Consider the following 27,305-nt stretch of genomic DNA (forward strand, 5'->3'; position numbering starts at 1 on the left):
CTTGATAAACTACGAGAAGCGACGGCGGGCGCGTGAGACTAGAAGTCACGCTGGTGACGTCGGTGACCTGTCACCGTGGTGTCAGCGAGAGCGGCGGTGAGGGGCATTACACTGTGATCAAATGATACATATCCATAATACAAAATGCCTTGTGGCCTCTAGTTCGACCGCCCACATGTATGGCTCGGCTCATTCTAAACTGGTTCTACAATTTGGCAGATGGGATCTATCCAGGCTTCCGAATATTTGTGAAGCCGCCCTCTGATCTGCGAAGTAAAAAGGAGAAAATGTTCTCCCAGCACTAGTCTGCCGCGCGAAAAGCAGTAGAGCGCGTCTTTGGTGTGCTTTTCAGTCGCTGTTAGATACCGCATAGACCGGCCCGGTTGTGGAACAAAGAAGACCTGAACATGGTTGCCAGAGCATCCTGCGTTATTCACAACATGGTTTGTGAGTCTAGAAAGGAAATATACACAGGAACCAACAATGTGGTGTGCAACGATGAAGAGATGGAGCAGGTACGATGAGTACATTTCGAGGACGTAATGCGTCCCGAATCCACTTACGACCAAGCCATGTTGTGGAGGGAGCACCTCGATCCCATTGAGGACCCCGAGAACCATCGCATACTCCAAAATGTACTCCGCGACCACATATGGAACATGAAGGGGGAAGCCGAAGAATAACCCAGTTGGGCGTCAAACCGCTGGCATCTGGACTCTTCCTCCTGAACTAGACCCGCTCTCCGCCCTCCCCTCGCCCTACACCAATCCCAACTGCTCCACCAGCCAGCATTCGCGCACACGCAACGCCTACCCTCGTCAAGAGACTGTATAAGGATACGCCCCGCGCCGGAGTAACGTTTCTTCGCTGCCTTGCGGTACAGCTCGACAGCCTTAACAAAGTCCTTATCCACGCCCTCATCGCCAAACGCAACAAGATTCGCCAGCTCGATCTCGCCACCGCGCTGCCAGTATCTTGTATAACCTGCAGTAGCAACCCAACTCGCACGGAGGGCATCCAGCTCCACGCTTCTGACCCTTCGCTAGCAGTTGCTCACGGCGAGCATCGCCACATACTTGACGCGAGTCTCCACGCCGTCTAGCACTACCAGCGCCTTCGCCAGCGTGAGCTCGAACTCGCCCGCGCCGTACGCCGCCAGATACAGCAGGATCTGTAAGGCCCCCTTCGTCCCGTTTTGCATCTGACGCCACAGGCACCCATCGTCTGCTCCACATCGTGCCCCACGCCCTCCGCCCCGCGGAACAGCAGCCGGGCCACGTCGTACAGCGCCACTATCACGCGCCCGTCCACCAACTTGTCCTGTCGTTCCGTTTTACGCCCGGTATACCCCGTCCTGTCGCCCACCAGCGGCGGCTCGGCATCGCTGCCCGCGCTACCCGTATCCACTGTCGGCCGATACAGCTCCAGCGCGCTGAGTGCGTCGCGAAGCACTCTGGCTGCGCCGTCGCCCAACAGCTTCAACAGAGCCCGAACTTCTGCGATTCCCATTCTGTTGTGTGGCACACATTTCACTTCCCTACCCGTCCCGGTGCGCTCTCAATCACGTTCCAAATCCTCCGCCTGAAATCATTAAATTGTCTGTTATTCACGCAGGCTCTCACCCTCGTGGCCAGATTTTCTCATCGCGCACATCGATACGCGATGAACTCTACCCCAGCATTTACTCTCGCATGCGCCTTTTGCCACCTCTGTCTCACTTCTTTCCGCCCCACTGCCTCCTCCCGCAGCTCCCACCGGTTGCGAGTGCGTCCAAAACCGTACCGCCGTCCGATCATTCAAGCTGCGGGAGGTCCCCCCGGGTTCCTCAGACTCCCCAAGCGGTCCTATCATCACATAGTCACTGGCGGTCACCTTCCGCAACGTCTGCATCTGCTTTATGAATACTAGCGTCGGCGTCGAGTACGATGACGCTATCCAAGCATTCTTCATCAGCTGCTTCGCTACTTACACAACGGGTTATTCCATCACCGCTCTCAGACTTGAGCTCGCAGCAAATGAGACTCAGGCCAAGTATATGGGGCGTGACATCTCTCTCAATGATCAGGAGAAAGAGACTAGACTCATCTGGCTCTCCTTATTCTCTCTCAACCTAGCCAAGTTCAAGTTTGCGTCGGATCGCACACCACTTCCAGTATTCGCTAAACTCCAGGGTTCCAAGATGGATTCCCTTGTTCCAGCCTTGACTGGCCTTGCTGAGAGCGTTTTTGATGCAGCTGCCAGGGGATCTTCGCTGCCGACTTTCAAGATAGAACTTAGTTTAAAAAGACACAGGCGATAAGCCATTGTCTTGTGCGGAGGCAAGCATTCATTCCCAGTGTTCGAGGATCATCTTCGCTACGTACAAACGTCTCGCAGAAAACCTGCGAGGCAAACCCAACCAAAGCTAATTGGCATTTTCCGCACATGCATGTGCATTGATGGATGGATATGTCATTGCGTTATCACAACAAAATTACTGTCTCATCGGTATGAACTACGCAAAAAGACAACACACACTGCAGGCGCGCTCCTCAAAAAATCTGGACTTCTAAACACACCCGAGTAGACTTCAGCTCGAGATGCACCTTTTCCCTTTCTTATGATGGATACATCACGACATTGAAATTGGGGTAAGTGGACCAACCTGTCACCCTGACAAGTATGAATAAACTATTGTACAATGGGAGTTGTTCTTTCAAGGGGCACCCGAACTAGGCTATTGCCCGCCGCATGGACCAGTTCAATCCGGGCTATTGTGTCCAAGTCTCCCGTTCTTACTCCTGCCATCGCAAGCGTGACGTCGCACAATCGGTCCACATCTTCCTCATCATGCAACCGCTTGGGAATTTCTATCTTGTGCCACACGCAATGGAATGTGTCCAGTGTCGTTTCTAACTTCTTTTGCACCAGCAACATAAATCGCCGCCTTCAACCGCGCGCTCGTACACCTCCTTCGTGCGCAACGCATCGCGTGGGAGACTATCAATGCCGTTCTCCAGCAGGCGCACTGGTCCGCCCAGCTCGTCGCCGTCTTCGCAGTCCATAACTTGTTCGTGCAGTGCGGCGGCGCGAGACATGTCTCGCTCACCACCTTGCGCGCCGCCCCTAACCTTGTACGTTGCAGTGACGTAGCCCGCCTCATTAGCAAGATTGACCAGCGCAACTGATGGGGAGATTTCGTTTTCGAGGCCGTGCACACCGGTCATTATCAGGAATCCGAAGTTATTCATTGTGAAAACATCCCCCTCTGCTATTGCGTACACCTGCACCGCGCGGGAAATGTAGGGCGGCACGCCCAGGACGGCGTCCTCCAGCATGGATACGAGCACACTCATAGCTTCGACGTGCCCTACGAGGATGGCCTCCTCGTACAGCCACACCGCGAGCGTGACGTCCGTTTCCAGCCCGGCGCGCCGCCTCGCAGCAGCTCGTCAAAATCGTACTTCGCGTTGAGGTCCGGCTTCAGCCGCGCTCTAGTACAGCTCAGTCGCCCAGTGGAGGTCCCTCCCCTTGCCATCCGACCCCCGTCCTCTAGCAGTCGCGCCTTAGTCGCCAGCGTGTGGACGTCACGCTGTTAAAAACGCGCGCGAACAACCCCACCGCCCGCCCCGCGTCCGGCGGATCGTAGCAAACGAAGGCAAAGCCGTAAAACTTGCGCGCCCGCGCGAAGGGAGGAAAAAGCACGCCTTTCGCCGCTTGAATCGTCGTCGTCAGCTCCCATGAGGAAGATAAACGGCACGCAGTTCCAGAAAAAATATACTATAGGTTGAAAACCTTCTGACTTGCTGCCACAGCTGTCATTTCCATTGACTATCCTATATTATTTCGCTCTCTGAATGATACCGCTGGGTTGCGTAATCAAGTCCCCGAGTAAAAGCCCTTTCTCTTGGCTGTCATGGGGACGTATCGGACCAATACCTAAACACCTCCCTGCCTTCCTCCACTTCATGGCTTTGGTTGCAAGTGTCCTCCTGGTGAACGTGAGAGGCGTCCTTGCCACCACTTTCATTCTCCATATCGATAATGCGTTCTGTCGTCGGATCGGAAATGCGTGCGGACCTAACCTGTACCCCCCTATTCGGGATGCGTCCGTACTTTTTCGACCTCAGTTGCGATAGTATGCGTTTGCGCATTAATTGTCGCATTTGGTGGCGATCGGACTCTCTGGCATCAGAACCAGGATCGAAGAGCTCCTTCGACAGCTCCCATTCGAGCTTGCGTTCCTATAGCTCAAGTCCGCGTTCGGAGATGTGTTTCTTCATTTCCTGTGCCGACAACAAAACCTTTTCGATCCTGAACACAGAACAGGACATGTGTGAAGCGCATTTCTCGACAGAGGTGCGTTCGTGATTCTTGATCACCTTTTGCTTCTTTGCGGCTTCAACTCCAAGTCGACGCACCCTTTTTTCCTTATTTCCCTCCTTCTCGTCCTCTTCGGAAATGATGCCGTCTGAGTCTTCTTTATCTCCAACTGCATCTAAAACAGTATTGTTTTTCGTAAGAAATTTGTATGCGTCGACAAACGGAAACTGTGTCTTGATGTGGTACTGTGGATTGCGGATGCAAACGTAAAGATGAGACAGGACCCGACCACCGTCGCTGTATATGAGCTGCGCGCAGCGTTCGAGCCCATCCTCGTCTGGATTTCCTGTCAGCTCCATTGAAGTGACACGATCCCTTGCGGCCTTGAACTTTTTCGCTTCTCTCCTCACCTTCACCCACTGTTTCAGACATGCTTCTGCAGACCGCCCATCTCACCTTCTACCATGCAATTGACCGCCGTTTTTTCGAGACTGCAAAGTTTCGCTAGGCGTTTTCAGTCTCGGCTGAAAGCAGAGCGGATTTTGCGACCCAGCTGTGCACATGACATGCCCGACCCGACACTAGAATCTGAGCATGCCAGAGATGCATCTATCGATAAAGCAACTATTTCGATATCGCTCCATCTGAGTGCTTTGCCGGTGTTCGGATGGGTTCGCCTGAAGGTTTCGTTATCAATGTCGAGTGGCGGAATAGTCGCTATTATTGGGGAAATTTGAGGAAGAGGTCGACCGGACTGCTTCTTCTGCGCAATGCTGCACGGTCCATGTAGAGTATTCTTCCTGTTGCACTGTACACAGTGTTTTGGCTCTTCCCGCCAATTTGGAGCGCTCTTCGGGCTTGCCCAAAAGTATGGGATTGTAGACTAAAGCGTTTTGCTTTGGGTGAGATTTCGGACCAATTCCAAAATTTGGGCATGGATTTGGGAATTGGGCTGGTGGGCAGGGTTGATTTCAGACCAAAACCTGGACCAAACACGGATTTTGGTCTTTGGGCTGATGCGGTGGGGATACTCTCTGACGTTGGATCTAAAAGGGGTGTCTATAACTTTGGGACCACATCCCAACTGTCGAGACTCGAAAAAATGTTACAAATATATACGCTGTACGGGCCAAAGGAGGATTCTTGCCTTGTAATGAACCACACAAATGGTCATCCTGATAAAACATATGGTTAGATATTAAAACAAATCTGCCCAATCAACAGGACCGTCCAATTTATCTGAAAGAAGTCCTCCATTTACAGTTGAGGCAATTTCAAAAATCCCAATTTTGGAAAGTCCTGCCTCTTTTCCGCATTTTACACGTGTCAGTACAGACACCAAACCATGAACGGCTTTCCCGTCAAAGTCTCGGCATTCTTAAATCCATTGACAAGCTTTGCAAGCATTAGAACAGCACTCTCCATTGCGCAGAGAAAGTCTATATCGCCGTACAAACGTGGGATTCAGCGAGCAGTGTCGGCTGTGCTCACAGTTCAGACATATCCCTAATGCTTTCCCTTGTGGCCAGTATACTGGCCACAAACTTTAAAAGTACAGAAGTAACTCCAATCTGGTCAATCCCTGAAACGAACCAGGTAACACGGCGCAGCAGACTTGCTACATTCATTGGACGAAACATGAGAGACTTTGCCTTAATTATGGGTCTTCAACTGTAAACCAAAGTTGAAGCTATCTGACCAAGTTTCAGAGGGACAAAATCCTTTATGGCCAGTATACTGGCCACATGGGAAAACATAGCTTGCATAAAGATAAGGTTCCAAATTTAATTCTACACATTCAAGACCACCTCAAACGTTCGACATGCAACAGGTCCGTATTACCGAAATATTAGGACGTAGCCCTTACTCTCGAACCTATTCTCAGTGTGGGTGTGGCTTGCTGAATTTCATCATCTTCTCCCACAACACTGCAAGTTGCACCATTGTCTCCCTGACGGCCTGTGCCAGCTCTTGCAGCAGTCAAATTTGTCTCAGTTGGTTCTGCAGCGACAATGTTACGGGACACAGGATGGGACAAATGCCGAGTCTCAACCACTTTCGATGAATGCCAAATAGAAAAACAGCTCTTGCGTAGCCATGCGTATGTCCGTACGCATAGTCGTACTGGGCCAATTGAGCACACATAAGATGTCTAATGTCCCCTGTATCCTGTCCGATTCTGTCCGCACAAAGAGCAACGATTGACGCCTGTTTTCTGTATTGGGGTGTGATTTTTAACATTTAAGCGCAGTTTCCGTCCATCAGTCGAGTTGTAAAATGTAAGACGATTCCGTTTCCGTGCTTTAGCTGTAGTGCAATACACACCTGAAAAGGGGGGTGAAAAGAAAGGAAAATATTTGGATATGAAAAGTAGTCCGAGTTGGGGGACACACGTGTGAATAATTGCACAGTTTTAATTTTTAATTATTTTATTTTATTTAGTTAATTAGTTGGCATTAATTTTGCTGACACTAGATTAGATCTCGGATCTAGCGCCGCGAGCCACTGTAGTGGCTCCGGCGGGGCGATATATACCTTATCCCTCTGACCACCAAGTCAGTAAAGGTAACCCGAGTTGCCAGAGTTGAATATCGCCTTGGTCGAAGTCCGTCTTTCCCAAGACGCTCCCTTTTACCACAGATTACGTTATCCTTTGCGTTCGGGGGTTCCGTTTCCTTTTCCTTTATTTCACCTATCCTTTTCTATTTCTATCTCTATCTCTATTCCCTTATCTTGTGTTGGTGCCATCGGCTTTGGTTGCGACCGGACCGGTGTAGGTGTCTTTGCCATCGGGCGACACGTGGGTGTAGCGCTGCTACTTGTTTACGACCACCGACGGAGGCTGTTGCAACGACGTTTCCCTCGAAGGTCCTGTTGTGTATACAGGACAGTGTTGGTTCCATCGGATACAGATTGCGACCGTTCCGGTGTCGGTACTTTGCCATCGGGCAGTACGGAGGTGTAGCACTGCTACGTGTTTGCTAATTCCCGACGGGCTGCGTTGCGACGCCCCCGTCGAAGACCTTATCAAGGGTATAAGGTGTAACAGGCGCTTTGCGAGCATTGGATTTACGACCCATCGGGCCCGGCTTCCTAATTACCGCCCCGAACTCGCCGAGCAACTGCCTGTACAAGACTCTACCACCATTCGTCCCGGGGCGGGCCTTTTCCTTTTGCCCCCCCCCTGTCAGGGACTTGAGCTACTGTGGGCCGCAAACCCACTTAAAGGGAAAGGGAGAATCGGACACTCTGTAGGGCTGTGCCGTCGGCAACTTTTGTTGGTTGTTGTTTGTTGGTTGTGTTGTCGCTGGACCGTTGGACCCTGGTTCCGGCCTGACAGGCACATTGCACTACATAGGTGGTCTCCCGACCTAGAATCTGGAACTGAACACAGAAGTCGGAAATAGGTAAATTAGTTCGATAGGTCTCGTTTATTAAGAGCGGACCATGGCATCAAGCCAACCCAAGGACGTCGGTCCTGGGGTCAGAAGGGCTGGATCAGCTCAGGAGTCGAGAATTCTGCGAGGACCTCGTACACGTAGCCAAGGAAATTTCGGCTACTGATCCAGTTGCAGAAGCGTCCCCTTCGGGGACGGCCGTTGAGAAGAACGGCCTGGAAGAGAAGTTCGAAAGATTGAGCGAGGAGATTCGTCAGGAGACGAAGAACAAGCTCGACGAACTTCTGGGTATTTTTCAGAAGCAACAGGAGTTGCTAAAATCCGAGTTCCACGCTGCACTATAAGAGCTGACAGCCCGTGTGGTTCTCGTTGAGAATTTAGGTACCGATGCGTCCCCGGGCCGAGATCCGGAAGTGCTGAATTCGCTAAAGCTCGCCGCGAAAGAAGCGCGGCGGGACGCGAATCAGGCCCTGGAAACGCTGGCCAAGACAAGAGACAGCATCCAAGACCGGTTCTACTGCGCTTCCCGGCGACTCAAGGACCTTGAGCAAGCTGCGGCCGGGCCGAGCCAAGTTTGGACGCGGGATCGCTCTCCAACGGAGAAGAAATCGACGGTCCAACGAAGAAGGACAAGTCAGTCCGGACCCGGGATTCCAAGTGGAGGAACCCCAAGTCGGCCAAAGGCCGAAAGAAGAAGAAAAGTCACTGTAGTGACGACCCCGAAAATTGCGACTCAAATTCGGAGTCGAATGTTTCAGAAGAAAATGGTGACGACGGCTCGTCGAACCATTCAAGAAATTCCGACCGAAGATCGACAAACGGAAATGGAATTTCGTCGAATAAGAAGAGCTCCAAACGAGGCGGAGTCACCTCATCCGCCTCGCGGAGAGATCAAGAGGCGGAGCCAGAAAACATCGCGACGCGGCGCGGACCGCGATGGGAGGAGTTGGAGGAATTAAATCCGAGCAACCACCTCTTCAAGAAGTTGCTTTCGTACAGGACGTACCGCCTGCAGAACCCGCAGACACGTTTGTCGAGCAAGCGGCGGACCGCCGTGCGAAAGATCAGAAGAGACATTCCATCAAAGGTGAGGAGAGACAATACGTTCACAGGAGACGATGGCGTATTGGTTCTAGATTTTTTAGCTAAGATAGTCCAAGAATTCGACACTCAGGAGATGAACGAAGGCCAAGCGATCCGCTTGCTACCGGAGTTCCTCAGCGGAATCGCCTTGAGACAGTACACTTCGGTGTCGCAAACGGCGGGGTCCCACCATGGGAAAATATCCGTCTGGCCGGAGGCCGTACAGTGGCTATTGCGAAGCTTCGCCACCGATGAGGCAATCCGCCAAGCCGTACTCGCTCTACGGGAAGTACAGCAGCTACCGTCTGAAGACGAGATGGAACTTTATATCCGTCTGACGGACGCGAGAAATCGATGTGGAAACGTATATTCGATGGAAGAACAAATGACGATGTTTATTGAAGGACTCGATTCGAGTATCAAGCCAATGGTATCGCAATACCAACAAGACAATCGGGACGTTTCGTTTTTGAGACTAGTTAATTACGCGAAGGCGCATGGCTCGGCGAGCTGCGCCAAGGAGAGGAAGACTAGGAGAGTCACCATCCAAGCGCCAGCGACGCTAAGGACGGGGGGTGAAGCAGAAGCCTCCGCACCCCACGCGAAAAACCCGCGGAGCGGTCCACTTGGCCGATTCACTTTCTGCGTCCAGAGGACCTAGTACTGTTGATCAGGAAGAAAATGGATACGCAGGAGCGCTGGTCGCCGAGGGCGATTTTTATGACCCCTCCGAGGGGTATGGAGACCAGGATCACGGGGCTAGTGGGATGTCCACGCTACGGACGCCCACGCATACGACGGGCTCGTATACAGAGGCCGCGGAACCCGTGTTAGCGTTTCGAGAGCGCGGACACACGCCAGCGCCAAGAATTCCGATGGAAGAGAAGGGTACGGCCTTCAGAAGACCGGGCTGGACGGGCCGGCCGGCGGCCCGAGGACCGCCAAGGTCGCCGTACCCTCAGAAGAAGCATGGCCTCGTATGCTACCATTGCTACGAGAAGGGGCACGGAGCGCCTACGTGTTTGCTCTCGTTCCGAGAGATGCACCGAGTTCTGAAGAACTACGAGATGCTCTCCCCGATGGAGAGGTTGGGAATTCCGTCGACAAGTTACCTGATGGTAAAACAATGGTTCGAATCGCAGGCGGCGAGCACACCGAGTGCCTCTGCCGAAGGTTCGAACCGGACATCAGGAAGGCCGGTCGCGGGGCCGTCGTCGGACTGGAGAAGAAATCCGCAGCGACAGGAAAACTAAGCGGGGGAATCTCAAAAAAATCGAAAGGAGAGACATGTGTCCGGCGAACCGTGTCCAGGACCCAGTTCCGTTCCCCGCTTTTAGCGAAGGAGGCAGTCGATGATGAGGAGACAGTTGTAATCATCGATAACTCGAAGGGACCCATTGGGGTCAAGAAGATTCTGCGAAGAGGCAAGGACGATCCGCTGGAGCAAGTCCGGCGCCCCTGGTACCGGGTCAAGCGCGGGGAATGTCCCGAGAAGATTTTGGTTCTTGCGAGGAAAAACTACAAAGTCTTCGCGGACATTGGACCGACTGTCGGATTGATGAGCCGTGTACTGTCCGTGTTGGACACCGCCGCGGGACCTAATCTCATCCGGAGATTCGAGCTTCCCGCAGGAATGGAAACTCTTGTGTCCTTCGGACCGACCCAAGACATCGGCGATGCGAACAACAGGCCACTCCGAACTCTAGGTACACTCAGAATGCCTGTGAGACTTGGACGTTTCGTGGCTTCAGTCGAATTTATAGTTTGTGAAAAACTCGCAGTCCCCCTAATTATAGGAGCGGACTATTGCCATAGGTTCGTGGAGGCTATTTACCCACGAAAGAGGACAGTTGAGTTGGCAGATTTCTCGGAGGTTCCGATCGTAAGGCGATTCTCGGCGAGAAAATTGAAGAAGCATTTGGTCGCTGGAGAGGGCGAGACCGATACAAAAGGGGAGCGAGTTTCCCCCAGGGTGAAAGTGGCAAGGGCCACGACCATTGGGCCAGGGACGCAACGCATGGTCGAATGCACCTCGAAGAGGACTGGGTTGGTCGTCGTTCAACCCTACGCACCCCTATACGACAAGCACGGACTGGTAAGCACCAACGTTGTAGTCCAAGTTGAGCCTGACAAACCTTCTAGATTGTTTGTTGCGAATTTTAGGAATTACCCTGTCAGGGTTCAAAAAGGCCAAGTGGAGGCGGAACTACTACCGCACCCGAGGGTCGTATTCAAGAGCAATACCACCATTGGTGAGGTACTTGGAATTCAAGAAAGGGATGAGGAAAAATTTACTAATTCTACCCCGCCGCCTACGGGCGAGAGAAGATGCGAACCGTCGGAACAAGATCGCGAGGACCAGCAAGGAGAACGGGAGGGAGGGCTCTCTTCGACGGCAACTACGAAGCCGGAGCGGCGGATTGAGTCTCCCTCGCCGGACGTGGAGGACCTCAACCTGAGCCACGTGCCGGACCGGCTGCGCGAAAGATTCCGTCGGATGTTAAAAAATATTCCCGCATCTGGGATGGGACCCTTGGTGAGATCAACACCACGGTCCACCGGATTGAATTGACCCATGATACAAGGCCAATTGCACAAGCTCCCTACCGAGCCGGTCCAAAGGCTCGGGAGGTCGAGGACGCAGAAGTACAGAAGATGTTAGAAGCAGGAGTCATCGAGCCGGCGCAGTCAGAATGGGCGTCGCCCGTTTTATTAGTGCCTAAGCCGGACGGATCGATGAGCTTTTGCGTAGACTACCGCCGGTTAAACGCGGTAACAGTGAAGGACACGTACCCTTTGCCGCTCATGGATGAGTGTTTGGACTCGTTGGGAGACACCAAGGTCTTTTCCGCGTTGGACGCGATTTCAGGGTATTGGCAGATGCCCATTCCGGATGCGGACCGCGACAAGACAGCTTTTTCGTGTCACTCAGGTCTTTACCGTTTCTCAAGAATGCCCTTCGGGCTAACTAACGCGCCAGTGACGTGTCAGAGAGCCATGGATATCCTGCTCTCTCCGTTCCGTTGGAAATGCTGTCTGGTATATCTGGATGATATCATCATCTTCAGCAAATCTTGGGAGGAGCACATCGTCCACGTTGACGAAATATTGTCTGTATTGGAAAAGGCAGGTGTGAAGCTCAAGCTTCGCAAGTGCGAATTTTTCGTCGAAAAGATCAAGTACCTGGGCCATGTCGTTCGGCCAGGTACATTGGAAGTGGACGCCGCGCGAACCGCCGCATTGGAACAAGTGAGGGACCCTCAAACGCAGACCCAACTCAGGAGCTTCTTGGGACTTTGTAATTTCTACCGCAGATTCGTCCCACATTACGCAAAATTCGCGCATCCGCTCAATCAACTATTGAAGAAGGGACAACCGGTCCAGTTGGAAGGATTCGACGAACCGTGCGAAAAAGCTTTTCATAAGCTCAAAGACGCTATCTTGGCGCCACCGGTGTTGGCGCTGCCGAAGAAGGACCTACCATACTCAGTAGACACCGATGCAAGCGACTATCAAATCGGCGCTGCATTATTTCAAACGCATCCGGATTCGCAACGTAAACCCATCGGGTTCTTTTCAAGAACGTTAGCCGCAGCCGAGAGAACCTATTCTGTATCAGAAAAAGAATTTCTAGCGGTAATCTGGGCCGTACAGACTTTAAGACCATATCTATATGGCGAGCACTTCATTGTGCATACCAACCATGCCTCATTGAGGTGGTTGATGAACATAACCGACCCCAGCGGGAGATTAATCCGATGGAGGCTCCGCCTCTCGGAAGTTGATTTCGAAATCAAGTACAAGAAGGGCAAGGCTAACAGCCAAGCTGATGCCCTGCCAAGACTACGGACCGCTGGAGAAACCATCGACGAAATCGACGACGAAATCCCATGCTTTATGGCCGAACCGGCCGAGAGTACAGTGGAGGAAGAGGACAGTTTTGAAGCGTTAGACGACATCCTCGCTCTTGAGGGGGGGACCGCCCCTGATCGCCTCGATCAATTCCAAGCTGTCACTCCGGAGGAGCTCATTCGCCAGCAAGCCGTCGACCCCTCCTGCAACCGCATCAAGGAAGAAATGGACGCTGGAAAGGTGAGAACGTTCAGCACGGAGACCGAGGAACTCGAAGGAACTCTATGCCGTACCGCGGCGGAGTTTTTACAAGTGGTAATACCACAATCGTTAAGGGACCACGTCCTAGGGTTTGTAGCATAACCCCCCCCTGGGGGACTCACTTTAGATTAGATCACGATTGATTTAGTTACTGTAGAGCCGGACGCTCTACAGTACCACCGAGCGTGTCTACGTGTGCCCACAGCCCACGTGCACACGTGTACCACGCGCGAACGAAGCGCACACGCACCACGGGTAATACGTGTACTGTCAGCCTCGACATAGCTGACAGTATTACAGTGCAGGCCGACCTGCACTACAGTAGCCCACTACAGTACCTCGGTACTGTAGTGTTATGATAGATGGTTTTGTATATTAAATATGGAGCGGACCGACGGCGGACGGGGGCGACAAGCACGGGCTGGTCCTCAACCGACCGCCAAGGTCAGTCCACCCAGCTTATTCTAAACGTCGCCTTCGCCCTTCGCGCGCGTTTAGTCGGAGCCGAGCCGGAGTGGACGCGCAGCACGCGAGCGAGCACGGAACCGCCTCCGCCCGTCAGCACTGGTACGTCACCCAGTGCTGCTCCGGGGCGTCGAGGCGTCGATCCGCTCGTGCGTGCGCGCGTCCCTGCTCGCTCCCGCTCTACCACCGCTACCCGGGCCCGAGCCCGGTTCCGTAGCTGGTTGGCCCGCTTCACCCCTTCTCCGAACCGGGGTCTACAGGTCGAACTGCGCATACACCTCCAGTCGTCTGGGGGTGTTTATGCTACAGTGGTCTCCCGACCTAGAAGACCCCGAGATCTTTCCGAGAAGACTTTCTTTTTCCTCCGCGTCCGTACGCGTTGAGATGAGTCAAGAATACGCCACCTCGATCCGGTCCGAACCGGCGGATCCGAGGGCGGCCGCTTTGCACGCACCATCACCGCCGTTCGGCGACGGCGACGCTGGTCTCCGAGACCGCGAACCGTCGCCCGAGTCCCCCGAAGGACAAGCGGCTGCGATGTTCGATCGCATAGCTGACTACATCGAGGAAGTCCGTACTTCACTCCGTATAGACGTGACGGACGCCGTCTACTCGCGATGTATGGACGAGCTTCGCTCCCTACGTGAAGGGAGGTTCGATCGAGTCAGCCAGTCCTTGGAGAATCTCCGAGCACTAGTCGACGAGTTACACTCGCGACTGGTGCTCGTCGAAGACTCACGCCTCGCACAGCCCGTACTGCACGGGCAAGGTCGCCCCACGAGGCCGACCTCGACGAGACGTCCCGACGATCGACCGTCCCCGTCAGCAGAGCAGTTGGGTGCGTTCGCGCACCTCTCCGCCGAGCTCAACGCTACGCGACAGCGTGCTCGTGACATGGAACGGACCATGGCCGCAAGGCTGCCCGGTGCCCCCACGAGAGGGCCCGGTGGTGCCGTACCTCCGAGCGCCGTCGCTCCGGAAGGTTGGCGTCCGACTGGCGCCGACGCCAGTCGGACTGCAGAAGGAAGCCGTCCTCCGATGGGCGCGAATCTCGCGTCCGAGACCCAAGCATTGCCGCCTATCCCCGTAAGTGGGCGGCAGATGGACCGCGTATCGTACGCGGACGAACAGGACCGTGGAGGAGCCGCCCGCGGATCCGGAGAACCGATGTTCTCCGTCGATCCCCGCTGGGGCGGCTACCCGCCGGCGGGTTATGCCGAGCATCCAGGTCCGGTAGACGTCCGTACGCTACCGGTTACCTCCTTCGGCACGCTAGGTCCCGCCGAGCCCGGGCTCGAGCCGGTGCATACGATGATCCAAGAGTTCAGCGCCGTCGCTGACTATCGTATGTACCGCTTGGATAACACCTCGAGGCTCGTCACCTCGGGTGACGCGGGACGGATCGCGAAGTACGTCCAACGCTGCCGTGGGATCCGTCCCACGATGAGGAGCTTTGACGGTACGGACCCGATCCAGCTCCTACCGTTCTTGAAGGATATTCGGATAACCTTCAACTCGCAACACCTGACCGAAGGTGTTGCCGTGAGAGTCCTCGCGCACTTCTTAGAGCGCGACGCAGAGCGCCTGTATACGAGTTATACGATGCGTGGCCTCCGCGCCGGCCAACTACACGACGACGTGAGTTGGCCGGGGCTCGTGAACCAGTTCCTGAAACGCTACCTAACCGACGACGTGTTAGGTGAAGCGTACGACGCTGTCGCGACGGCGCGACAGCAATCTCATGAAACGGAGAGCACGTTCGCGGACCGGCTCGAAACGGCCGCGTTCCGGTGCACGGCAGTGTTCTCCGAACAGTCCCTCGCGCACTACTTCGTGCGGGGACTCGCTCCTGCGACCCGTGCCGCAGTTTCCGAGACAGTGCAGCGGCTGCCGAGCCGCCAGAAGACCGATCTTCCGACCATCCGCCGTATCGCAACGGCAGAAGGAACCACTTACCGCGCTCGACGCGGTTTACCTCTGCCGGATTCGAAACCGGCAGGGAGGGCTGGCAGGACTACGAAGTCCGCCGCAACAAGTTCGCCCGCCTCTACCCTCCATGTCGGGGAGGATGAGTGGCAGGCCGACCCTGTCCTCATTACGCAAGGAGCAGGGCCGGTAGGGGGTCGACCCCCTTCACCGATGTCGACCGGAACGACGTCGAGCTACGCGACCGCGTTCGCGGCCACTCCCAGAGCACCCAGGGGTACGGTTCCCCGGGTCGCTGAGCTCGACATCTCAAACCGAGATACCGGAGGTGAAGCCCCTCGCGTACCCCTCCTCACCGATGAGGAGGCGCGTCACGCGGCGACCTTCGCCTCAACGGACGGCAGCGCGTACGTGTGCTGGCTATGTCGTACGTACGGACACGCCATGTACGCCTGCCCGTTCCTGTCGCCGGAACAACGAATGTTCACGGCGTACAGGAACTACCGCTACCAGATGGAGACGCGCCCCGGGGCGCGCAATCTACTCCGGCAAGCGGTCGGCGAGGGTCGTCCCCCGCGTCAAGGTTTCCCGAATCGGTCGGGTGGGGGCGCTCGATTCGCCCCCCGTGGAGGCGGGTATCGTCGTACCGAACTCGATCGTCGCGATCGGCCCGACTACCGCCAGGCCGACACAAGGTACCCCCGCCAAGGAGGGAGAGGGGACCGAGACCGTTCTCGGTTACCCCAACAGGTACAGAATGCGATAATGTACCTGCAAGACTGGGTAGAGGATCCGTACCCCCTACCCGCGGAGGGTCACGAAGGAGAGCCGACTCGCTTCATCCCCATATCCTGCGACGGCCGGACGCCGCAGGTCAAGGCCCGGAAGTACCCGAGTACTTCGCCAAGGCTGCCGAGCCGCCCGGGAGGAATAGTCCCGACCCACGTGGTCGGCCACCCGGAGAAGACCTGGCCGACGATAGCCAGGGGGTAGCTCCGATAGCACCGGTAGTTCGAAAAAAGGGTAAAGACGGTTACGTACACGCGGTCGCGTGAGCCGTCTTTTCCCTATGAACTAGACCGGTCCCCGCGTGCTGGCCAAGGACACGGGGGGTATTGTCCGATAATACATCCCCCGCTATCGGAGTCGAGCACGGGGACTCCAGCAATGTCGACATTGCAGGAGAAACCCAACACCGAGGCCCACGTAGACCCGATGTTGGAAGAAGGCACCACAGGGACACCCGACATCCCAGTGAAGCGCAACGAGCGAGACGTGGTTAACGCCGACCGACACGAGTCGGTCGCCCTTCGGACCCCGGTGAGCCCAAGGTCGCCGACGAAATGTCCGCCTCGTACGGACTCCAGCACCTGGACGGGCGTCACTGAGACGCGAACGTCCCCCGGCTCGAGCCGAAGGAAACGCAAGAGGGGCCAACGCCGAAGTCGAAGGCCCCGGCGGAACGACCTCACCGATAAGGTCGCGCCCAAGGTGGTCGATGGCCTCGTATGCCTCATGACGTCGAAAATATATAACGTCTTGGGCTCCGTGGCCACCGAAGGCAACGCGTTTAAGCCCCACACGATCGCCGTCGACACGTGCTCGGGCTACAACTTGGTGAGGAAGGCCGACCTCCCTCCCGACTGGGCTCGCTACGTAATACGGGGCGCGCCATTACCACGCCTGGCTGGCGCGAACAGTAACCCGCTTCGACTTACGGCGGTCGTCCGCCTCGCGGTCCGGCTGCGAAACACGACGTTCCGCATACCTTTCGTAGTGGCCGAACAACTCGCTGTTCCCGTTCTACTTGGGACCGCGTTCATTGATGCGCACGTACGCAGCATCGACATCGATGGACAGAAGCTCGAACTTCGTCACGGTGGGTCGGTAGCCATCGTCAATGGGAAGGGGGAACCGACTCCCCCTACCAGGCGACATGGTCGCCAAACGAGTCGTCCGGAGGTACGCGAGGAGGCCCCGCAGGCGATCCGAGTCGCCCGCTGGGCTACCATCCCCGCGATGTCGCAAGCCCGTGTGCGTGTGACAACCGCGGGGAGGGGTCTCGTGTTCCTGGAGCCCAAGCCCTCACTCCAACACCGTCATGGAGTGAGGCTGACGAATGGCGTCGCAGAAGTCCTGCCGAATCAGACATTCGAAGTCCTCGTCGCAAACTTCTCGCGACGGGAGAGGCGGCTTCCGAAGCACACCGTCGTGGGATACGCGAAGCGCAACCCCCTCGCGATCGTCACGCCCGAACGTCGAGTCGCTGAGGCGGTCGCGCTCGCGTTGCATCTGACCGACTTGACCGATCAAGTCAGAGAGGTCGGAGCTGGCCGATCCAGCTCCGACGAGAAGGCAACCGCGGGGAGTGAAGGGGTTGACCCGGACGAACGGTTACCTATACCCCAACCGACGGCGGAGGGTACTGTACCCCCCCAGCAGAAGGATCCCGAAAATCCACCGATGGATTGGGAAAAAGAGATTGACTTGTCATACATCGACGATGACCAGCTCCGTGGCCACGTGCTCGAGATGCTCCGTAAGCACTCGAGTCTGTGGAGCGGTGCGCTCGGAACGATCCAAGCCACAGAGCACCGCATTCCCCTCGAACCGGGAACGAAACCGATTCGTTCTATGCCCTATCGGAAGGGCCCGGCCATGCGCGAAATGGTCGCGAAGGAGGTCAACAAGATGTTGAACGCAGGGGTTATCGAACCCGCAAGCACCGAGTGGGCGTCCCCGGTGGTGCTCGTACCGAAGAAAGACGGCTCTCTTCGGTTCTGCGTGGACTACCGGCGTCTCAACGCGAAGACTGCAGCGGATTCGTATCCGCTGCCGCGTATGGACGACTGCATCGACTCTTTAGGAGATGCAGCCGTCTTTACGACGCTGGACTGCAATTCCGGTTATTGGCAGATCCCGGTCGCTCCGGAGGACCGGGATAAGACTACCTTCACGACACATATGGGTACGTACCGCCATTTGCGCATGCCGTTTGGATTAAAAGGGGCACCGGCCACCTTCCAACGTGCCCTCGATATCATACTCCCCGGAGTCCGCTGGCAAATATGCCTCGTCTATCTCGATGACGTTATCGTGTTCTCGCGTACGGACGCGGAACACGCAAGGCATCTCGATACCGTCTTGAGCTTGTTGCGGAGTGCCGGCATCTCCCTCAAGCTCAAGAAGTGCAGCTTCTTCCGTCCGAAGGTGCACTACCTGGGGCACGTTATATCCCCAGGTAAGTTGAGCGTGGCTGATACGGCAATCGACGCCTTCAAGACGTTTACGTTCCCGAGGACGTTGACGCAGGTGCGCTCGTTCCTCGGGGCGTGTAACGTGTATCGTCGCTTCGTCAAGGGCTTCTCGAAGATTGCCCGTCCGTTAACCGATATAAGGCGCAAGGACTCGGATCACGATTTCGATAACCCAACGGAAGTTCAGCTTCAGGCTTTCGAAAGCCTGAAGGCTGCGATGATCTCCCCGCCGATCCTCGCGCTACCACGGTACGGCCGACCGTACCTGTTGGACACTGACGCCAGTGCATATCAACTCGGGTGCACCCTCCTACAGGAGCACGACGAGCCAAACGATTGGCGCCCCGTTGGGTACTGGTCGTACGCGCTAAGCGATAGCGAACAGAACTACAGCGCTACGGAGCGTGAGTGCTTCGCCGTGGTGTGGGCCGTCCGCACACTGCGGCCGTATATCGAAGGAACCAAGTTCACCGTCCGGACGGATCACGACGCCCTCCGATGGCTCATGTCGCTTACGGAGAGCTCAGGAAGACTCACCCGGTGGCGGCTACGTCTGGCTGAATACGATTTCACCATTCAGTACCGCCCCGGGCGCGTGCATCAGGTGCCCGATGCCCTGTCACGACTCGTGTCGCCGAAGGTCGCCGATGACCCTCGCCCCACCGTCGAGGTGGATGACGATATTCCCACCTTCGACGGGGGTACGACCGTTCGAGACGTATCGAACGAGCTCGCGGACCACGCTTGTATCGCGAGCTGCGATCATCAGGCCGTCCATGTCTTCGTAACGACACGGAACCAAGCCGAAGCCCGAACAAGGTCGCGCGTACGGACGCGCGACGAACCGCGAGGTGACGACGAAGCCCCCGGTCTTCAAGGACCCAATTCGTTTTGGGAGGAGAACGACGAGTTCGACGCCGCCGATATCCAGCGCGCCGAAGACCCCGAGGCTGGCGCGCTCGACTCCCCGGTCGCCCCACCGCAGGACGACCTTCCGGCCCCTCTTAGGATAGAGGAGATAGCCGAGGAGCAACGTGTGGATGACTTCTGCCAAACCGTTTTGGCACGACAGTCAGAGTCCCGGGACTCCGCGTTCTTCGAGGACCACCAAGGGGTGCTCAAACGGAGACACCCCTTCGACCCTGATATCGTTCAGGTGGTGGTACCTCGGACGCTCCGCGCCAGGCTCCTTCGCCTGTGCCACAACCCGGCCATCGCGGGGCACCCGGGCCAGAACCGTATGTACTACGCACTTCGACGCGAGTACTACTGGCCCCACCTGGCTGCAGACGTGGCAGCCACGGTGCGAGGGTGTCGGACCTGCGCGATGAACCGGGTCAAGCTGAGGAAACATCTCAATCGATTGAGATTGTTCCCAGCTACGAGGCCTCTCGAGAGCCTCGCCATCGACATCTTGGGGCCGCTCCCCAAGACGAAGACAGGAAAACGATTCCTGCTCGTGACTACGGACCGTTTTAGCAAGCTGACGCAAGTCGTGGCGCTCCGCACGATAACCGCATACACCGTCGCAGTCGCGTTCTGCGAGTCGTGGGTGTTCAAATACGGCGTCCCTCGCACGTTGCTTTCGGACAACGGCCCTCAGTTTAATGCCAAGTTCTTCCACAGCACGTGCCGTGTTCTGGGGATAACGAATTTGTACACTTCGGCGTACCATCCCCAGACGAACGGGCAAGTCGAGCGATATAACCGAACAATCGCCTGGATGCTGAGGAACTACGTGGGTGAACACCAGGACGACTGGGATGTGTACGTGGGGCCGCTTACGTACGCATACAACTCCCACGTACATCGCACCACACGCACCACGCCGTTTGAGCTCGTGCTCAGCAGGCCACCGCCGGAGTTCTCTCTCCGACGGGCGGACGGCGACGCGCCCCCTTCCGATAGGGGGAACCAACGTGCCGAGTTCCTCAAGACCTTGGACTCGACTATCCAGAAGGCCTACGGAAGCCTTCGGCGAACGCAAGCTCGCTATAAACGCGACTTCGACAAGCGTATTCGGCGCACGAACTCGCGCCTCAAGGCAGGTGACTACGTATATCTGAACCCCACCGATGGGGGGAAGACATCAAACAAGCTGGCCTCCCCGGCTGTCGGACCGTACCGAGTTCTCGCGAACGACCAGCGCACCATCACGATCGATCGTGATGGAGTTACAGAGCGCGTCTCGGCAGACCGCTGCGTCTACGCACCCCCGCCGGCGAACGCGCCAAGGGCTAGCACGACTACCCCGGAAGACCTTGCCGACAAGATCAACGAAGGCACACAGTATGCCGTCGAACGGCTACTCAAGCATCGCGTCATGGAGGATGGAACTACGGAGTTCCTCATTAAATGGGCAGACTACGACCAACCCACCTGGACATCGCGTACACACGTCCCCGAGGAGCTAGTGTCACGCTACGCCAAAGACTCCGGACACGTACAGGTAGAGACCTCCTCTCTGAACTGAACGCGGACGTTCAGCCTTGAGGAGGGGGCCCTCAACCGCCCTGTCGCGGTCTGACATCAAACAGCACGAGCAAACCGAAAGGAAACCCACGGTTGTGCAGCGGCCCTCATCGGAGGGACACCGCAGAAGACGAAGCCAGATGTCAAGACGTATTGACGAACAAGGCAAATTACGAGAGAACGCGACTATGCCCAAAACGTAGGGACCACCGAAGCCGACAGGCTGCGGGAGAGAAGACACCACATGCGACAAGAGGCTAGAAATGAGAAAGGAAGGACACAGGTTCCTCCGAAGGAGGGGCGACCCTCGCCCGACACTAGCTCACTCACGCAACCGTTCGCAGACAAGGGATTCGAATCCCTTATCACTCCAGGAACGCCTCCGTGAGATTTGCTCGCGACCGAAAAACCCGTAGCGGACGTCAACAGGCCGCAGGAGACCCACAGTTAATATACCGCCCTCAATACGCCGCGGGGAAGTTAACCCGGCGATAAAAGGGACCCGTGTACCGTCGCTGGGTCGGTGCCCCAAGGAGCGCGCGTAATGCGCGAACGGAGACTCCGCGAGGGAAGTGGAGTTGATCATACCACGCGCCAAGACGGTAGACGAAGAGCGGACAAGCGAGAGCGATCCGAGGGGACAGACACCGACACTTGCGCACGAACGCGAGACACTGCGAACCCACCGCCGACGCATGCCCCATACTGTACTGAGGAAAAATAGGGGGAATGAGAACGCCGCACACGAGCGTCGCCGGAGACACGCGGGACGCGCCACGCACTGGCGTCATCCCCAAATCACAACCGCCACCACCCCCTGAAATTATTTGAGAGAATTAAGCGGGGAAAATACACCCGCGCGTGCATGGAATGTACGAGTACTGTACGCCATACGGCAGGCAACAAGGACACCGGACGACGCTGCCCGGGAGTACAAGGAACAAACGCCCCGGAGGTACACACGTCCGCCCCCCCCCTCCCCTCAGCCGAAGAGGTATTCGGGCGTGAGATCGGGCGCACGCCCGCACGGAGCGGGTGCCTCGAAATCTTGGCGCGCGCCCGCCAAGCCGTCCGAACGGCTCTTCCCTCTCTGAAACTCTGCCCCAAAGACGTAGGGCGCCGGGGTACGCGAACCCACGACTGTCGACGCTACTAACAACTCCGCTGCGACGCACGCGTTCTCATTGATTTTTCGCGCGCACGGGGGCCTGGTCGCGTCCGACACGTCGGGCCGAGAGGCAAGACCTGAGGCGGAGCCTCGTCGAGAGGGCAGAGACACTCCGCCTCCCGCGCACGGAATTGCCGGCGCGTCGCGAACAGCGCCGCAAGAAGTGTGGACGGACACGCTGAAGACTACGCCGAGCCCGGGCACCGGCCTAGAGACCGTCACTTCGGAGGAGAGGGAACTCACCTACTGGACGAACAGTATGTCGTGGGGAGGGGGACGCCTCGAATAGCGTCCTGCCGAGGGACATGGCTCACTGCTTCAGAGTGGCGAGCCAAGTACACGACGTAGGAAGAGGAAGGCCGCAGACGGCAATAACGAGCCGGGGCATAGCGTCCAAGGAACGGCTTGGCATCCGGAAAGAGGCTACCGCAACGCGACGTGTTCGACACTGCATGACCCTTACCCTAGCGAACTCTCCGTCCGGCATCGTACGAGCGCTGAAGGTCGTCCCAGACAACGTCCTCATTCGGGTCCGCAAGCTCGCGTGACGAACGCGAGAGCGAAACGGGAGTGTGGCGGGAACGACTTCACCCGTCCCTGATCGCCTTTCCCGATTGCACGCGCCCTTCCCTCATTCCCGCTGCGTCGAAATCGCGCTTAACAGATCGCCGGGGAGGGATGACCCCGCGTTGGCACGGCCCCACCGCACTTCCAAGGGGCGCGTAGTGGGCGACGGCGAGCACCCTCGCAGCCGATCTCTGGGGCGAGGGGGCGGTTAATGTCGAACGACGAACGAACGCCTCGGCATCCGCTTCGGGGATCTCTACTGTAACGAAGACCCCAAGACGAAAGGGACAACCTCCCACGATACGGGAGAAGTAATCATCACGGGAGATTACAAAAAGTGCAAAGGGCCTGGGGAACGAAACCCCCAGGTTACCCCCGAGGTCAGCTTATATCTGCGGGTCGCGGTTCAAACAAACCGCCACCGCCCGAACCTAAAAAGGAAGAAAAATTGGGAAAGTGCGAATTACACTGAAGACAATGCACGTGCATGACGTGCAGGCGCGCGCGTCGTGTAAGACGCGCAAGGGACGCCCAGACTGCGCTGCGGATCGAAGGTACAGAGTGTTCCAGCCGACTGGTACACGCGGTCCGCAGGCACCCCCTGCGACTCCATCTGCCGGCCGGAATTAGACCGACGCCCTCACTATAGGGCATTCGCGACGCAAGGGGATGGCGAGACCCCAACAAGACGGACGCCGCGGGGAACAACACCCGACCGGCAACAGACCGACGCGCAAGATACATGGGGAAATAGGGCCGTCGAACTCCTCGCGCGCCGAACACGGCCAGGACACCAGGGGTAATATGGAGGACCGACGTCGGCCTCCCCCGACTACCTCCGCTGAGTGCGCCGACCGGGGACGGCTCCCCATGACCCCATCGTACCGGCGTAGGATGCCGGCGGAAGGACTTTCCAGCACTCCGCCGAGTAGAACGGTACCGACCCGTATCGGACGACGTAGCCGAAAGCGACATAGAGGGAAGATTGCAGGCAACGGCATGTCACCACGACGCGGGAGGCCCCACCAACGCGGAGAAGGAACCGAACCCTTCCCGAAGATACACCCGAGGTGAGAGTGAGGTCCCCGAGTCGGCGGCAGAGGCGAGCCAAGGGAAGTTGAAATGCCGGGCCCCGCCGCACAAATTGGCGACGGGTAGCCTACGGTCGAGGCCAGCGGACGCCCGTACACGCCAGAGCAAGTGACGCTTCGGGACGAGCAGTCGACGAATGACCGCTCGGCGAAGGTCGCGAAGAGAGCCGACCTCGAGGAATGATTGGAGTTCCGTATGACTTAGTACAACTGATAACGAATTGGGGCGAGAGAAAAGGAGAGACTACGTCGGTGACTACCACGGTGCTGGGGGAATTGGATCTCACGCGAAACGAGGGATTCGACCCGTCACGAACCTCAGTAACAGGGAAACCGGGAATAGGTTGGCGCCGCCATCGTCTAAACTACCCCACGACCGAATGTCAAGCGAAATGGATACCCCACGCGAGGTCACTCTCCGATTCGAGGCGGAATGTCTTCCTCCCTCTTGACCCACCTCGAGGTGGGACCCGGAAAAGAGTATCGGCGCGCGGTGAAGGGAAGAGGATGGCAAGCGAGGGAACCACAAAAGAAAGGGGACTGGCTTTATGCGGATGGAAGGTCAAGGTGACGTGACGCCCGTGAACTCAACGGCTCGAGCCGTTGGGTGCCGCTGTAGGACCCGGTCCATAGAGACCCGGAGGGCAATAACTTGGGTGGCGGGGCAACCCCGAGCCGAGCCCCTCGAGAGGAGGCATGGCCACTTCGTCGTGACGCGTCCAGCGCGGCTCGCCGCCCTCGAGAGTCGCAGCGCTCTCTACCACCGGGGCTTCACGCCCCGGATCTTCGTAAGGATCTCGCAAGGCCGGGCGCGAAGTGGACGGAGGAGCCACCCGGGGAGCACGAAGTGCGTCCCGCTCGGCCCGGTACCGGTCCCGATCAGCGGTCGTCCGCTCGAGTACTCCGGTCTGCGTAGCCATTGCCTCACGCACTCTCGATAACTCGCGGCGCACGTGGCAGAGTTCGGACATGTGCGAGTCGCGCTGCGCGGCGATGCCCCGGGACTCGTCGCCCCGCGCCAAGTACCAGCTGGCAAGGGTGCTCAGCAGCCTTTCCACTGGCCACGAACGATCGCTCGCGTCCCCGAGGGCGCGATGTAAGATTGGTATGTCATGGATATCCGCCCGCTCGATCGTCAGGCGACGTAGCGCTTCCCCGCTCGGGACGGCACGGGTCGAGACCGAGTTAAGAGGAGGCACTGGGGGAACCTGAGGGCTCGCCGGTCGGCGATGGTTGCCCACGGGCATCGACAGTCCGGATGGCGGGTTCGTACCCGCAAAAGGGAAAGTCGGGGGCTCCCCGTCTAGATCGCGGTAACGTTTTTTTCGAGCCAGTCGTGAGGCCGAGCCGACTCCGCCTCCCGACGGCCTAGTGGAGGGCGGCGCGACGGTAGGCCGCGCCATGAAGGCGTCGGATCGATGGTCATAGGCCAGAAACGAGGACTGTACGCCAGTGGTGAAATCCGTCCAGTGACGGAGGTGACGGGGCCCCGCATCACAGGCTCGATGCATCAGCTCGAGGGCGAAGGCGTACGTCCAAGGTACATGTAGGGAACTCCGCTCGAGCGGGTGTAGGGGGACATTGGGAAGGTCCCACGCTACCCTCCCCAGGTGGGCTAATACGCTGATGGGCTGGACGAACACCCGGCCATGGATCGATACTTCGTTCATGAAAGCGTTGCCGAGTGCCCATGCCCATTCCCTCTCCACGTTGTACATCAGGGCGCCGTGTGCGGGGTGGGTCGGATCAGTACACGCCACCCCAAAGTGTTTTAAGACGTACGGAAGTAGGGGATGCACTCCCAACGAGGGGAGTGACTCCCCTACCACGGTGGGGAGTAACGGAAAATCGCTTGGAAAGAGACCGTCCTCGAAGACGGCCGACCGGAAGACGCGGCCGTCCGCTTCTCCGGAGTGCCTATAGGCTGCCCAATCGTGGGGAGCAATGGCCACGCGGTGTAGCCTCATAAGCGAAAAGCTGACTTCTGCAAGGCGACGCGTGTTTTTGAGTAGGCGAAGGGACGGGGGCTTACGTACAGTCCCGCGACCATGGACAGGACGAACTCACGAGAGGGCGACGACCCACGGTTAATAAGGTAATCTGCCATCCGATCAACGTACTCTACCTCGGCCAAGCTATAAGCAAAGGTGCGATCGCCGACGATCGCAGTAGGGATCTGGTAGGCCGCCCCGTCCCCCTCCGCGAGGAGACGCCCCAACACGAGGGAGGCTTCCTCCCCCCGACCCGCCTCATAGACCTTGCGTACACGTAGCAAGTCCGGGCGGAGGGTCTCACGCGCTAGCAGTTCCCCGACGGTAACCCCCGAGCGGGCATAACGACACCAGGTGAACTTCAGGCGGTCGAGAGGGAGCGGCGTCGATCGTTCAAGTGGGACGCCGAACCACTCTGACGGGGTGCCACCCGAGCCCTCGCTGGGCCGTACAGTACGAAGCGGCGGCGGCGACTGCACTCCCACCGACCCCTGACGCAGCAAGCCGGCTCGCTGCGTCACTGGTTCGTCAACAGAAGGCGACAACGAGATGGCAGGTCGACTGCATGAGGCGGGAACGATCTCGACGGACGACGTCGACTCACGGGAGCCGCGAACCCTCTGGAACGGCTGATCTGTGGACCACGGGCGCACGACCGCGCCGGGTTGCCTCGTGATACGCCCCTCTGGGGGCACGAAGCCAGCGACGGTCGGCCGGCAGGGACCAGGGGCCCTAGAGGGAGGCGGCGAGGAGCACGGAGGCTCCGGTACGGCGGCAACGGGGCCGGAGGTAGGACCTTCGATGGAGGTCGGCATACCGACCCGGATGGCGAGACACCCCACGAACAGGGGGACAACCACAGTGGTGTGGCGAGAATGGCCAGGGCCAGAAAGAAAGGAACGAGAAGCCCCCACTCGCGAGGGAGCGAGAGGGCGGCGAGGGAGAGAGCAGTGCAGGGAGAGCGCGGCCGTGTGGATAGCGGAGAGGTGGAATACGCGCGATGAGGGGGACGGGTAAGGTGGAATCCTGGTCAAGTCTAGGACTGCAAGGGGGGGATCCGACATGGTCGCCTCTACAAGCCCGAGAGCACTGACCGCGGACGTTCAGCCTTGAGGGGGGGGCGGTGTAGTATAACCCCCCCCTGGGGGTTTAAATTAGATTAGATCAAGAACTAGATCAGCTACTGTAGAGCGTCGAGCTCTACAGTACCACCGCGCGTGTCCACGTGTACACCACGGGGACAAGGGACTTGCGCATACACGTGTACACGTGTACAGCGCGCGAACGAAGCGCGCACGCACTACGAGTGATACGTGTACTGTCAGCCTCGACATAGCTGACAGTATTACAGTGCAGGCCGACCTGCACTACAGTAGCCCACTACAGTACCACGGTACTGTAGTGTTATGATAGAGTGTTTTGTATATTAAATATGGAGCGGACCGACGGCGGCGGAAGGGGACAAGCACGGG

At 57.5% G+C, this 27,305-nt stretch overlaps 4 protein-coding genes across 4 annotated transcripts; 1 reads left to right on the forward strand and 3 right to left on the reverse strand.

The window, feature by feature from the left end:
- Nucleotides 1–2,891: 2,891 nt before the first annotated feature.
- CHC_T00001922001 (hypothetical protein) lies at nt 2,892–3,335 on the reverse strand. The gene has a single exon (XM_005712777.1). It carries the CDS (start codon nt 3,333–3,335, stop codon nt 2,892–2,894), a length of 444 nt encoding a protein of 147 aa, XP_005712834.1.
- Nucleotides 3,336–3,820: 485 nt separating this feature from the next.
- Nucleotides 3,821–4,009, reverse strand: CHC_T00001923001 (hypothetical protein). The gene has a single exon (XM_005712778.1). It carries the CDS (start codon nt 4,007–4,009, stop codon nt 3,821–3,823), a length of 189 nt encoding a protein of 62 aa, XP_005712835.1.
- Nucleotides 4,010–4,023: 14 nt separating this feature from the next.
- Nucleotides 4,024–4,350, forward strand: CHC_T00001924001 (hypothetical protein). The gene has a single exon (XM_005712779.1). It carries the CDS (start codon nt 4,024–4,026, stop codon nt 4,348–4,350), a length of 327 nt encoding a protein of 108 aa, XP_005712836.1.
- Nucleotides 4,351–4,357: 7 nt separating this feature from the next.
- On the reverse strand, nt 4,358–4,477 carry CHC_T00001925001 (hypothetical protein). Its single transcript, XM_005712780.1, has one exon. The coding sequence runs from the start codon at nt 4,475–4,477 to the stop codon at nt 4,358–4,360; it is 120 nt and encodes a 39-aa protein (XP_005712837.1).
- Nucleotides 4,478–27,305: the final 22,828 nt, after the last annotated feature.

The sequence above is a fragment of the Chondrus crispus genome, genomic scaffold (genome assembly GCF_000350225.1).
Source record: "Chondrus crispus Stackhouse genomic scaffold, scaffold_119, whole genome shotgun sequence".
Lineage (NCBI taxonomy): Eukaryota > Rhodophyta > Florideophyceae > Gigartinales > Gigartinaceae > Chondrus > Chondrus crispus.

Coding starts and splice junctions, on each gene's coding strand:
- CHC_T00001924001 (XM_005712779.1), top strand. CDS start 4,024: ATGCGTTCTGTCGTCGGATCGGAAATGCGTGCGGACCTAACCTGTACC.
- CHC_T00001925001 (XM_005712780.1), bottom strand. CDS start 4,477: ATGCAGTTGGAGATAAAGAAGACTCAGACGGCATCATTTCCGAAGAGG.
- CHC_T00001922001 (XM_005712777.1), bottom strand. CDS start 3,335: ATGAGTGTGCTCGTATCCATGCTGGAGGACGCCGTCCTGGGCGTGCCG.
- CHC_T00001923001 (XM_005712778.1), bottom strand. CDS start 4,009: ATGAAAGTGGTGGCAAGGACGCCTCTCACGTTCACCAGGAGGACACTT.